Source organism: Saccoglossus kowalevskii, chromosome 14 (genome assembly GCF_978046115.1).
Source record: "Saccoglossus kowalevskii chromosome 14, keSacKowa6.1, whole genome shotgun sequence".
NCBI lineage: Eukaryota > Metazoa > Hemichordata > Enteropneusta > Harrimaniidae > Saccoglossus > Saccoglossus kowalevskii.
The window spans coordinates 2,708,970-2,723,333 of NC_140654.1; the positions used below are offsets into that span (position 1 = coordinate 2,708,970).

The 14,364-nt window shown below is 38.3% G+C and overlaps 1 protein-coding gene across 1 annotated transcript in view; it reads right to left on the bottom strand.

Moving 5' to 3' along the window:
• LOC102805850 (sphingomyelin phosphodiesterase-like) overlaps positions 1-14,364 on the bottom strand; it is a 28,781-nt gene that overhangs the window by 3,683 nt on the left and 10,734 nt on the right. The window contains exons 5-10 of the mRNA XM_085507780.1: positions 13,918-14,087; positions 10,185-10,307; positions 5,624-5,875; positions 5,283-5,475; positions 1,987-2,076; positions 1,469-1,563 (exon numbers count right to left, since the gene is read on the bottom strand). Of these exons, the coding sequence (XP_085363906.1) occupies positions 1,469-1,563; positions 1,987-2,076; positions 5,283-5,475; positions 5,624-5,875; positions 10,185-10,307; positions 13,918-14,087 (923 nt within the window). The remainder of the gene's footprint in view (positions 1-1,468; positions 1,564-1,986; positions 2,077-5,282; positions 5,476-5,623; positions 5,876-10,184; positions 10,308-13,917; positions 14,088-14,364) is intronic.

Genomic DNA, 14,364 nt, shown 5'->3' on the forward strand with positions numbered 1-14,364 from the left:
TGTAGTCAGCCATCTTGATTTTCAAGCAAAGGGTTATGGGTAAAGTATGATCATGTGATCAAGTTTGAACCAAACTGGTCGAAGCATATTTGATATGCAAACCCGAACTCCACACAGTTCGATATGCGTTACTTATCATCACTGCACAAAGCAGCTTTGCATAGAACTCATTTGCATATTCGAATATGTTCGAACTACAAGACCCTGTCGGTTAGCAAAGTTATGCGTAAGTCACTTGGTTACTTCAATCACTTTAATAAGACGTTTCACGCCCTGACTCCGAATAAAATGTTCAGTTAATTAGATTAAAATATACATGACTTGCATTAGAAAAGTACAATCCTTTCCTACATGCCAAAGCATTAGTTTCTACAATAAATAACTAACTTAATAAACTTACTAGAACCTGTGTGTTCTATGGCTGTTTGACACGCAAAATCGAACCCGTTCAAGCCAGAAATAGTATTGAAATATTCACCAGAATACAAGATAAACGGAAATGTTAGGAAACTCCTTTCAGTGAAATTAGTCTTTAATGTTTCTTTCCCAACTATATACGATAACAGAACGTTTTTTCTCCACAGTTTTAGTGTATCACATGCACCATTTCACTACAGTAACATTACCTTGCAAAACATAGTCCGCAATAAAATGGTTCGTATTTACGTTTTTACTGAAGTCTGACATTAATAAATAGTTCGGATGTCACATACGTTTTTTTCCACTTTTTGTAGTACATTTTCAGATGTAACAACTACAGGAAACTGGCCGTGCGTAGTGAGGTGATTGACCACAAAATTGAAGGCTGCCTGTGGCAGAGGCACTATTGTGTAAAGCGCAAAGGCCTCTGGGAAGGAGATTGATGCAAACCATGCCACAAAAATGGTCACCGGTCAGCCATTTTGAGTCAAAATGCCAACAAAAAAACCCACCAAAAACAGGACATACATCAGGCACCCAACATATAAATCCATCATACCAAGTTTGAAACAAATCAGCATAAGCATGTCCAAAAAAAATTGCTGCTAGTGACCATCTTTGATTAGATTGGGATACAGACCAAATTGATGTGATAAAATACATTTGCCTGAGTAGCAAGTTCAAACGTAACCAGGCAACAAGAATTTACGAAATAAAGCAATATTGTGCAATACTGTGTCCAGTCGGGGACTAAAAATTCAGATGGTCTCATCTGGTAAACGCATCAATAGAATGAACCAACTTAGTACAGATGAAACAACCAAACAAATATCTTCGCTTGAATTTCCAGGAATACAATTTAGCTAATTAAATATTTAAAAAAAAAACAGGAAATATTTTTTCATCTGAGAGAATAGTCTGTACTTGAGTGTGGAAAAGGAAACAAACAAATTTCGAATTGTCATTTTAAAGTATGCAAATTAGCTGATTATATATTCATTAACAGAAAACTTTCCCACCATAGAAAGCAGTAGTTGCATTTAAATACCTGTAGAATTCTTGAAACAGAGTGTCATTCTTCTTAAACGTGTCAACCACTTTTTGCCAATCTGCTGGCAGCAATGAAGTCATGTTGAAGGCAGACTAAGAATAAAACATACATTTACCCATAATGCATCACAGTCACATGACAATGAAAACTTCCTCTTTGAAGGTATAGTTCAATATATCATACACATGAAAAGATAATGTTCTGGTAAGGCATCAAAAATTCTCAAAATATTTTTTTTCACTATAAATGTTGACTTTCTGATAACCATATTTTGATCAGAATTGGTTTTTAATTCTTATTGGAACAATTAAGTAAGTATTCGAGTCAATAGGACTTGGGAGCGTACTTCAACTGAAGTGGATCCTCAAGTACAAGTGACAAACTCTAAACACACACATTAGATTAATTTAGCTGTTATAAATAAAATATAAATATGCAAAGGATATGAAATAAAACTTTATTCAATTGATTGATCCCTGACACAAACCCTCCATTCAGTAATCATGAGTTCTTACTTTGGCGGAGTATTCTTTGAACCATGTTGTGTTTCCTGTTAAATTGGCATCTGTCAAATTCATCACATATGTGGAGTGATCCAAAACAACCTGAGAAAATAAAAAAAATAATGGTAATGATATGTATTATTGTAAAGCGTTTAATTTTCGCTTTTAGAAATGTTTTGAGAATTTGACGGTATTTGTGAAGATGTTCATAAAAGTCACCAACACTTGCTATTGTAGGACAACAAAGACATTTTCACTGCTAAATGTTTCACAATTTTCACTTTGTCTCTCGTAAAATTAAATCGCTTCACTCTGATTTTTGCACATATACCAATTTTTTTTATGAAAGTTGAAAAAATTATTACAGAAAAAATCAAAGAAAGCTTAGAAAGAACTCCCGTGTGCTGAGAGTATTGAAGACACATTAAAAATTACCGGATTCGGCTAATACCCCCGCCCTGGGCGATCTTATGGAGGATTCGATTTTTTTTTAGAAAAATGTGGACCAAAAGATCGCCCGGGCGATCTTTTGACAGATATTACGAGGCCCATCTTGTCTAAAAAAATAACCCTGCGTTGATAGAAATGGTCTAGAAAAAATAATGTTTCGCGTTGACCAAATATAATCATGCAAAGTATAAATTCAAAGTGTTTTAATACATTTGGTGAGAGGTCGCATTTTACGTGAACAAGAACATGCACTAAGAAGAAAAAGCAAGTCAAAGTCGAAATGGGGTGCATCATGGACATGACAACACACGCTGCGACAACTGAGTGATTAGCGACATAATTTTGGGACGCAATTGAACTTGAAGTACTTCTTTGCGAAACTTGCTGCGCGGTGATGCTGGCATCAAGTGTGTGTTGACCGAAGTTTGACCCCAAGTCACGCGCTGAACTGGCGCGTTACCTTAGCAACCTTTTTCTTCTGCGGTCCGCGCGTCGATCTAGTAAAATTTTTATTATATTCGACGGTACTGTAATTACGCAACTTGTATGCAACTCTGCACTGGCTTTGAATATATCAACGTCGTTGACTTAGTGCACTGCTTTTCTAATTACGCAAATTTGTTTACAATATTGTACCAGCTCTGAATATTTCAACTTTGTATTAAATGTATTGCTTTCATGATAATTACGCAAACTCAAGTTAATTTTTACTATTGTTAGGGCACTGACCCGGGGTATTGGGTCTGTGAATATTTCAATATTACCGACTTGATAATGCGTTGCATTCGTAATAATTACGCAAACATAAACATTGGCGCATTTAAATCATTAAAAATGATAGTAGTCGGGTATCTACGGAAAGTCGAGAAAATATTTTAAATACTTGTGATTCATCGATGTTCCAAATGGTGATCTTTTTATTCGAAATGAAGTGAACATGTAATAAAAACCATACCATGCGTCAAGTTAAATTTTACTATAATATAATAAACTCTGGACAGCGCACTTCGATCGCAATATTCACGTACATTTCGACTGAACTCTAAAAACCACGCGTTTGAGTTCACGCACTGATATTTAAATTCGGGCCACCCAGCTTGACGCAAATCAATATAGTTACTTGTCATGTGTTCAAAAAATCTTTCAACTCTCACAAATACCATGAACGCGAAGAGCCAACTGGGGGTTAACTGAAAGAGAACGTCTTTTTTGGAGAAAAAACACGTCAGTACAAGATTATGTGTACAAGGTTAGCTTTATAGAACGCACATGATCGCTTAACTCTGTGTTTTTTAATAATCATGTCGCATTTTAGTTCGCCATTTCTTGTTTACCGACATTTTGTCTGGAATGCGATACAGACAAAGATTAAACATTACTGATAACAACCGAGAGGCTCGAACAAGGAAGGCTTGGATATTTTAAACTTCGGAAATAACATTCTTTTCAAGCGTAGACTTTATTCGAGTGTAATAATACGCAACAACAATTCGTTTACAGCATTGGTTTTATTAAAGTTTTTAATGCTTTTGGGCTTCACAGTGAATTATTTTAGCGTCATATTTGAAATAGCGCGCTCGATACAAGATGTCGGACGGGAAAATTGGGGTCTGTAAAAATGTTGGTTCAGTCAGGCAATGTGTGGACCAAAACATCGCCCACTATTTGAAACATCGCCCATGGGCGGGGTTTAGGATGGGCGGGGTATCAGCCGAATCCGGTAATTCAAAATTACTTGTACATGAGATATTGATGGAAAAGCTGAAAACTAATTATGTAAATCAGGTAACTAATATGAACAGAACAAAACAAAAAAATTATGAATTATTATGCTAATTAGAGAATTAATATTAATCAAAATTAACCAGGCCTGTCTATTGTCCTAGAGCATTTATGTACCAAATTTTATTCAAATGTGATGATCAGTAATTGAGATATCAGTGTTAATTAATTATGTTAATTAGGTGATTAATAAGCATAAATATTTACCAAAAACTAATTGGGTTTCTGCATAGTTCTCTTTAAAAGTTTCATTAAAATCCAATTTGTGGTTCTTTATATATCAGTGGAACATTATGCAAATTAGGTAATTAATATCCAATTAAAACTAATCAGGTGTCTGCATAATCCTAGAAGATCTATGTAGCAAGTCTCATTGAAATATGATGATTACTACTTGATATATCAAAAACTGAAAATTAATAATTATGCAAACTAGATAATTAATATGTACTCATATTACCCTAAAAACTATCAGGTCTGTGCAGTGTCCTATGACATCTATGTATCAAATTTCATTGAAATGTGATTACTACTTGAAATATCAAAAGCTGAAAATTAATTAATTATGCAAATTAGGTAATTAATATGTACTCATATTACCCTAAAAACTATGAGGTCTGTGCAGTGTCCTATGACATCTATGTACCAAGTGTCATTGAAATGTGATGATTACTACTTGAAATATCAAAAGCTGAAAATTAATTAGGTTCTTTAGATATCAGTGGAACAGTCATGGAACAGCTAAAAATCAGCTAATTATCATGCAAATTAGGTAATCAATATGCATGGATTTTTACCAAAATCTGTGCATTGGCCCAGAGCATCTATATATCAGTGGAACAGACAGGGACACACACACACACACACACACACACACACACACACACACACACACACACACACACACACACACACACACACACACACAGACACACTAACTGCAAAGACCCCCTTTTTGTGCTTCGCACACGGGAGTCAAAAATGAACATGTACAAAAACATGTGATGGGAAATGACAGTGATAATATTCACTCAAGTTCTTATAAGTTTTTCCCCAAGCATATATCTATTTCTTACTCGAGAGCTGCTATTGTAATTTCCATCAATGTCGTATAATCTGTAGTTAGGGTTTAGAAAGCTATACGTTGTGATACTACCACCGATGTACGCTATGTTGGTCGGTCTTTTCAGTGTCTTCTCATCATAGAATAGTTCGAATGAATCATAGTGGGTGTGACCAAAAAACTGAGCAACGATAGTACTCTCATATCTGGTGAAAAAAATAAACATGATGTTACACTCTGATAAACTGTAGGTTTCAAACTACCATTATAATTTAGAATTAAGCCAGGAATCAGTTACTACCAGTGATAACACCAAAGGAAGCTTATTATGAATGAGGAAAACAGAAAACTTACCGGTTAACAATTTTATAATAATTCCAACTCCATGCTCGAAGACATCCACCGTTACCGGGATTGATGTGGCCAATGATGTGGACTTTCTCGTCATTATTTTCAGCATTTTGGAGCACGTTTATAAGCCATTTTAATTCACCTCCTGGGTCAGTCGTATTCAGCAGCAACCAGAAGTTACCATTGTTGCACATGTTCATATTTAACGAGATCAAACGGAAACCAGGATGAATTAGAACAGTATAGTAAGCGCCGCTGTTGACGAGAAATTGCTCATTAGTCAAATTAATAATAATGCAAACAATTTATTAATTTCGCATTTCATCGGTTCACGGCTAACGTCATGTGCACGTCACTATGATTCATCGGTTCACGGCTAACGTCATGTGCACGTCACTATGATTCATCAGTTCACGGCTAACGTTATGTGCATGTCACTATGATTCATCGTTCACAGCTAACGTCATGTGCACGTCAATATGATTCATCGGTTCACGGCTAACGTCATGTGCACGTCACTATGATTCATCGGTTCACGGCTAATGTTATGTGCACGTCACTATGATTCATCGGTTCACAGCTAACGTTATGTGCACGTCACTATGATTCATCGGTTCACAGCTAACGTTATGTGCATGTCACTATGATTCATCGGTTCACGGCTAACGTCATGTGCACGTCACTATGATTCATCGGTTCACGGCTAACGTTATGTGCATGTCACTATGATTCATCGGTTCACAGCTAACGTTATGTGCATGTCACTATGATTCATCGGTTCACAGCTAACGTTATGTGCATGTCACTATGATTCATCGATTCACAGCTAACGTCATGTGCACGTCACTATGATTCATCGGTTCACAGCTAACGTTATGTGCATGTCACTATGATTCATCGGTTCACAGCTAACGTCATGTGCACGTCACTATGATTCATCGGTTCACAGCTAACGTCATGTGCATGTCACTATGATTCATCGGTTCACAGCTAACGTCATGTGCATGTCACTACGATTCATTGGTTCACAGCTAACGTTATGTGCATGTCACTATGATTCATCGGTTCACAGCTAACGTTATGTGCATGTCACTATGATTCATGGGTTCACGGCTAACGTTATGTGCATGTCACTATGATTCATCGGTTCACAGCTAACGTTATGTGCATGTCACTATGATTCATCGGTTCACGGCTAACGTTATGTGCATGTCACTATGATTCATCGGTTCACAGCTAACGTTATGTGCATGTCACTATGATTCATCGGTTCACAGCTAACGTTATGTGCATGTCACTATGATTCATCGGTTCACAGCTAACGTTATGTGCATGTCACTATGATTCATCAGTTCACAGCTAACGTCATGTGCACGTCACTATGATTCATCGGTTCACAGCTAACGTTATGTGCATGTCACTATGATTCATCGGTTCACAGCTAACGTCATGTGCACGTCACTATGATTCATCGGTTCACAGCTAACGTCATGTGCATGTCACTATGATTCATCGGTTCACAGCTAACGTCATGTGCATGTCACTACGATTCATTGGTTCACAGCTAACGTTATGTGCATGTCACTATGATTCATCGGTTCACAGCTAACGTTATGTGCATGTCACTATGATTCATGGGTTCACGGCTAACGTTATGTGCATGTCACTATGATTCATCGGTTCACAGCTAACGTTATGTGCATGTCACTATGATTCATCGGTTCACGGCTAACGTTATGTGCATGTCACTATGATTCATCGGTTCACAGCTAACGTTATGTGCATGTCACTATGATTCATCGGTTCACAGCTAACGTTATGTGCATGTCACTATGATTCATGGGTTCACGGCTAACGTTATGTGCATGTCACTATGATTCATCGGTTCACAGCTAACGTTATGTGCATGTCACTATGATTCATCGGTTCACGGCTAACGTTATGTGCATGTCACTATGATTCATCGGTTCACAGCTAACGTTATGTGCATGTCACTATGATTCATCGGTTCACAGCTAACGTTATGTGCATGTCACTATGATTCATCGGTTCACAGCTAACGTTATGTGCATGTCACTATGATTCATCAGTTCACAGCTAACGTCATGTGCACGTCACTATGATTCATCGGTTCACAGCTAACGTTATGTGCATGTCACTATGATTCATCGGTTCACAGCTAACGTCATGTGCACGTCACTATGATTCATCGGTTCACAGCTAACGTCATGTGCATGTCACTATGATTCATCGGTTCACAGCTAACGTCATGTGCATGTCACTACGATTCATTGGTTCACAGCTAACGTTATGTGCATGTCACTATGATTCATCGGTTCACAGCTAACGTTATGTGCATGTCACTATGATTCATGGGTTCACGGCTAACGTTATGTGCATGTCACTATGATTCATCGGTTCACAGCTAACGTTATGTGCATGTCACTATGATTCATCGGTTCACGGCTAACGTTATGTGCATGTCACTATGATTCATCGGTTCACAGCTAACGTTATGTGCATGTCACTATGATTCATCGGTTCACAGCTAACGTTATGTGCATGTCACTATGATTCATGGGTTCACGGCTAACGTTATGTGCATGTCACTATGATTCATCGGTTCACAGCTAACGTTATGTGCATGTCACTATGATTCATCGGTTCACGGCTAACGTTATGTGCATGTCACTATGATTCATCGGTTCACAGCTAACGTTATGTGCATGTCACTATGATTCATCGGTTCACAGCTAACGTTATGTGCATGTCACTATGATTCATCGGTTCACAGCTAACGTTATGTGCATGTCACTATGATTCATCAGTTCACAGCTAACGTTATGTGCATGTCACTATGATTCATCGGTTCACAGCTAACGTTATGTGCATGTCACTATGATTCATCGGTTCACAGCTAACGTTATGTGCATGTCACTATGATTCATCGGTTCACAGCTAACGTTATGTGCATGTCACTATGATTCATTGGTTCACAGCTAACGTTATGTGCATGTCACTATGATTCATCGGTTCACAGCTAACGTTATGTGCATGTCACTATGATTCATGGGTTCACGGCTAACGTTATGTGCATGCCACTATGATTCATCGGTTCACAGCTAACGTTATGTGCATGTCACTATGATTCATCGGTTCACAGCTAACGTCATGTGTATGTCACTATGATTCATCGATTCACAGCTAACGTCATGTGCACGTCACTATGATTCATCGGTTCACAGCTAACGTCATGTGCATGTCACTATGATTCATCGGTTCACAGCTAACGTCATGTGCATGTCACTATGATTTATCAGTTCACAGCTAATGTTATGTGCATGTCACTATGATTCATCGGTTCACAGCTAACGTTATGTGCATGTCACTATGATTCATCGGTTCACAGCTAACGTTATGTGCATGTCACTATGATTCATCGGTTCACAGCTAACGTTATGTGCATGTCACTATGATTCATCGGTTCACAGCTAACGTCATGTGCATGTCACTATGATTCATCGGTTCACAGCTAACGTCATGTGCATGTCACTATGATTTATCGGTTCACAGCTAACGTTATGTGCATGTCACTATGATTCATCGGTTCACAGCTAACGTTATGTGCATGTCACTATGATTCATCGGTTCACAGCTAACGTTATGTGCATGTCACTATGATTCATCGGTTCACAGCTAACGTTATGTGCACGTCACTATGATTCATCGGTTCACAGCTAACGTCATGTGCATGTCACTATGATTCATCAGTTCACAGCTAACGTTACGTGCATGTCACTATGATTCATCGGTTCACAGCTAACGTTATGTGCATGTCACCATGATTCATCGGTTCACAGCTAACGTTATGTGCAGGTCACTATGATTCATCGGTTCACAGCTAACGTTATGTGCATGTCACTATGATTTATCGGTTCACAGCTAACGTTATGTGCATGTCACTATGATTCATCAGTTCACAGCTAACGTTATGTGCATGTCACTATGATTCATCGGTTCACAGCTAACGTTATGTGCATGTCACTATGATTCATCGGTTCACAGCTAACGTTATGTGCATGTCACTATGATTCATCGGTTCACAGCTAACGTTATATGCATGCCATTATGATTCATCGGTTCACAGCTAACGTTATGTGCATGTCACTATGATTCATCGGTTCACAGCTAACGTCATGTGCATGTCACTATGATGTGTTAAGTGACGTAGGGCATTTAGGAAGGAATTGTCACAGTCTGTATTGTTCAGAAGAAATGGAGGAGGATGTTTTAACAAGAGTTGTACACATCAGAGGGCAACCATATTGAAAAAAAAGCAACACAGCGAACATGTGACACTTAAAGTTGAAGAATTGATACAATTATGTGAGGGTTTTGTTCAGACTGTAAATGTTGATGTGATTCATTCACAAGTAAACCCTATAGTGAATTAACACAATTGAAAATACATTGATTATCTGTGCATGGTGTCAACATTTGAATTGTTTTTATGGTAACACTATTTCTGTTTTTAACAATATCTTCCTTTTGTGTTCAAACTTACTTTTTAATGTCAGCTACGGTATCCGATGGCAACCAACCTGTCCTGTTTACCCACTGATATGCAAATGCATTGTACAACCAGGAAATAGAGAGATCTTTGTTACTGATAGAAGGTGGTGGAAAACTGCAAATAAATGATGACAATAAATTCTTTTTTTATCAAGTATTTGATGTAATGACTATTCCTGTTGGGTGCATTCAGTAGTGATCACACAGAAACACAGACAGAGCCCAATGTTGGGTGTATTCAGTAGTGGTCACACAGAAACACAGACAGAGCCCAATGTTGGGTGTATTCAGTAGTGATCACACAGAAACACAGACAGAGCCCAATGTTGGGTGTATTCAGTAGTGATCACACAGAAACACAGACAGAGCCCAATGTTGGGTGTATTCAGTAGTGACCACACAGAAACACAGACAGAGCCCAATGTTGGGTGTATTCAGTAGTGATCACACAGAAACACAGACAGAGCCCAATGTTGGGTGTATTCAGTAGTGATCACACAGAAACACAGACAGAGCCCAATGTTGGGTGTATTCAGTAGTGATCACACAGAAACACAGACAGAGCCCAATGTTGGGTGTATTCAGTAGTGACCACACAGAAACACAGACAGAGCCCAATGTTGGGTGTATTCAGTAGTGATCACACAGAAACACAGACAGAGCCCAATGTTGGGTGTATTCAGTAGTGATCACACAGAAACACAGACAGAGCCCAATGTTGGGTGTATTCAGTAGTGATCACACAGAAACACAGACAGAGCCCAATGTTGGGTGTATTCAGTAGTGATCACACAGAAACACAGACAGAGCCCAATGTTGGGTGTATTCAGTAGTGACCACACAGAAACATAGACAGAGCCCAATGTTGGTTGTATTCAGTAGTGATCACACAGAAACACAGACAGAGCCCAATGTTGGGTGTATTCAGTAGTGACCACACAGAAACACAGACAGAGCCCAATGTTGGGTGTATTCAGTAGTGACCACACAGAAACACAGACAGAGTCCAATGTTGGGTGTATTCAGTAGTGACCACACAGAAACACAGACAGAGCCCAATGTTGGGTGTATTCAGTAGTGACCACACAGAAACACAGACAGAGCCCAATGTTGGGTGTATTCAGTAGTGGTCACACAGAAACACAGACAGAGCCCAATGTTGGGTGCATTCAGTAGTGACCACACAGAAACACAGACAGAGCCCAATGTTGGGTGTATTCAGTTGTGATCACACAGAAACATAGACAGAGCCCAATGTTGGGTGTATTCAGTAGTGGTCACACAGACAGAGCCCAATGTTGGGTGTATTCAGTAGTGATCACACAGAAACATAGACAGACCCCAATGTTGGGTGTATTCAGTAGTGATCACACAGAAACACAGACAGAGCCCAATGTTGGGTGTATTCAGTAGTGGTCACACAGAAACACAGACAGAGTCCAATGTTGGTTGTATTCAGTAGTGGTCACACAGAAACACAGACAGAGCCCAATGTTGGGTGTATTCAGTAGTGGTCACATAGAAACACAGACAGAGCCCAATGTTGGGTGTATTCAGTAGAGGTCACACAGAGACAGAGCCCAATGTTGGGTGTATTCAGTAGTGATCACACAGAAACACAGACAGAGCCCAATGTTGGGTGTATTCAGTAGTGGTCACACAGAAACACAGAGCCCAATGTTGGGTGTATTCAGTAGTGATCACACAGAAACACAGACAGAGCCCAATGTTGGGTGTATTCAGTAGTGATCACACAGAAACATAGACAGAGCCCAATATTGGGTGTATTCAGTAGTGATCACACAGAAACACAGACAGAGCCCAATGTTGGGTGTATTCAGTAGTGGTCACACAGAAACACAGACAGAGCCCAATGTTGGGTGTATTCAGTAGTGATCACACAGAAACATAGACAGAGCCCAATGTTGGGTGTATTCAGTAGTGGTCACACAGAAACACAGACAGAGCCCAATGTTGGGTGTATTCAGTAGTGATCACACAGAAACATAGACAGAGCCCAATGTTGGGTGTATTCAGTAGTGGTCACACAGAAACATAGACAGAGCCCAATATTGGGTTATGTTAAGGTATTTACAATATCATGTTAATTAATGACCTCTATAGTATTTATTTGTATGCTTATTTTTTTTAATATTTTTATCAAAAATGACAGCACAAGGGGCTTTTGAAGACAACCATGATTGTACCGTTAAAGTCCTATTATAAATCGTGGTTTATATTACAATGTATCAATTTAAAAATTGGGATCAAAAGCTCAAGTTCGGGGTGCGGTTTCTATTACGTACATATTGCAATCACTAAATGGGCGTGGTCATTTTTTGTCCACAACACATGCACAAAACAAACAATACACCGTACAATCTCTTGAATAGGTGTCGGGGAAGAGTGAAAGGCCTTATTTGGGTTCTAAAATAGGCGTTACGAAATGTTGAAAAATTACAGTCAATCAAAAAAAAATTCAACATGATACAAAAAATACTCGGTATTTTTAATGTAATATGCATTTATTTTTTTAATTTTCTTGGTAACGAAAAGTATATTCTAACAGAAGTTTCAAATAAAAACACGAATGCACTGCTTAGTAGCAAATGATCACATAACGGTAGCTCGATCCGGCCATGCTGCGGGTCACAAGTGAATAACTTACTTGTTTTCGAAGTGTTGATATTCGTGATTATTATTTAGTAGTGATTACAATAACGCACGAAAAATAAATTCGTTATAAAATGCAAGTAAAATTCAACTTGGTTTCCCCATAAGCGAATGATTTCAGTCACATGTAAACAGCCGATACGATATCCGCCATGTTTTTGAATGCTCACGGGGACGTATTATTGATCGGATAGGTCAAGTCGCTAATTAACCAATCAAAATGCTGGATGGTGCCCACGTGTCTAAATTACATAGCTCATTTAAATATGTTAATGACAGTTCAGCGACCTCATGGTGAACACGGAAGAGATTTACCGATAATCTTTTGCCTTTGATTTCCATGGGAAAATGGCATGATTTTTTTTTTAATCAAGAAATTATTTGTTTTCGAAAGATAAATTATTCTTCAATGCTCAGTTTAACACTTTTACGGTGATAAAAGCTCATTGTCTAAAACTTATGAAACACAGACGTATTCAGAAAGAGTATTGACAGAGATCGCCGCCAGAACAAAAGCAGTTTCATTGCCTGTCTGACATCTTATCACCGCTGAACAATAAATAGGTGTGAATATTTTTAGCCATGTTGTCGAAACAAATGAATAGGATTAGGAACAATGCCGTTTTGGAACAGCTGGTTGAAACAATGAAGTCAGTCACGGCCTTGTTGAATTGGGGGTGCGGTTAGTAATAGGTACTTTTCAAGTTTTCAATTTTTGTTAAGAACTCTTTAACCCCGAAGCCGGAATTGGGGGTGCGGTTACTATTACGTATGCGGTTTATATTAGGACTTTAACAGTACAATAATTGCGAGAAAACATGCTTTGAATCAAAACAAGAAGGAAATGACATGCTTGTTCAATAAATGTTTGCAGAATATGTTATTTGAAGTTGAAAGTCTAAAAGAGCAGCCTGCTGCCAATGTATGTAATTAAATTTGAGCATCAAACTTTAGCCTTCTTTTACAAAATAAACCATCTGATAATTCTAACCGAATGTTATTCAAAGCGAAACATGGTATACAATCATATTCCCAGTTTTTGTTTAACTGACCTGTTGACTGGAGAGCTTTCATGGTTTCCCACAGCAGGGTACACTTTAACACCTGGGAAGTACTTCAGCAACATATCTGTGATCTCCTTCAGAACTTCCAGCTGGTCGCTTCTGGACTGGTTCCAGATATTATGTGCCGGGAGGTCCCCAGTCATGATGATGTAATCAAACTGAATGATGACAATGAAATGATGCAATGAGCAATTAAATACAGATTTTTTAATAAATAAAGAAGAAACAAATACATTAGAAAACTTTATTGTCAGTTGTAATTTATTTTTGCTATTATAACGAAAACTAGAAAACTAAATCAGTTTACTAGTAAATAATGTTTTCCTCCGGTCTACACATTATTTCTGCGAAATCAGTAGAATGGATCGGATTAATGAAAAGTACGACTACAAATGAAAATGCCCAAAGACGCATATTTTCCTTCAAAGCCTGAAG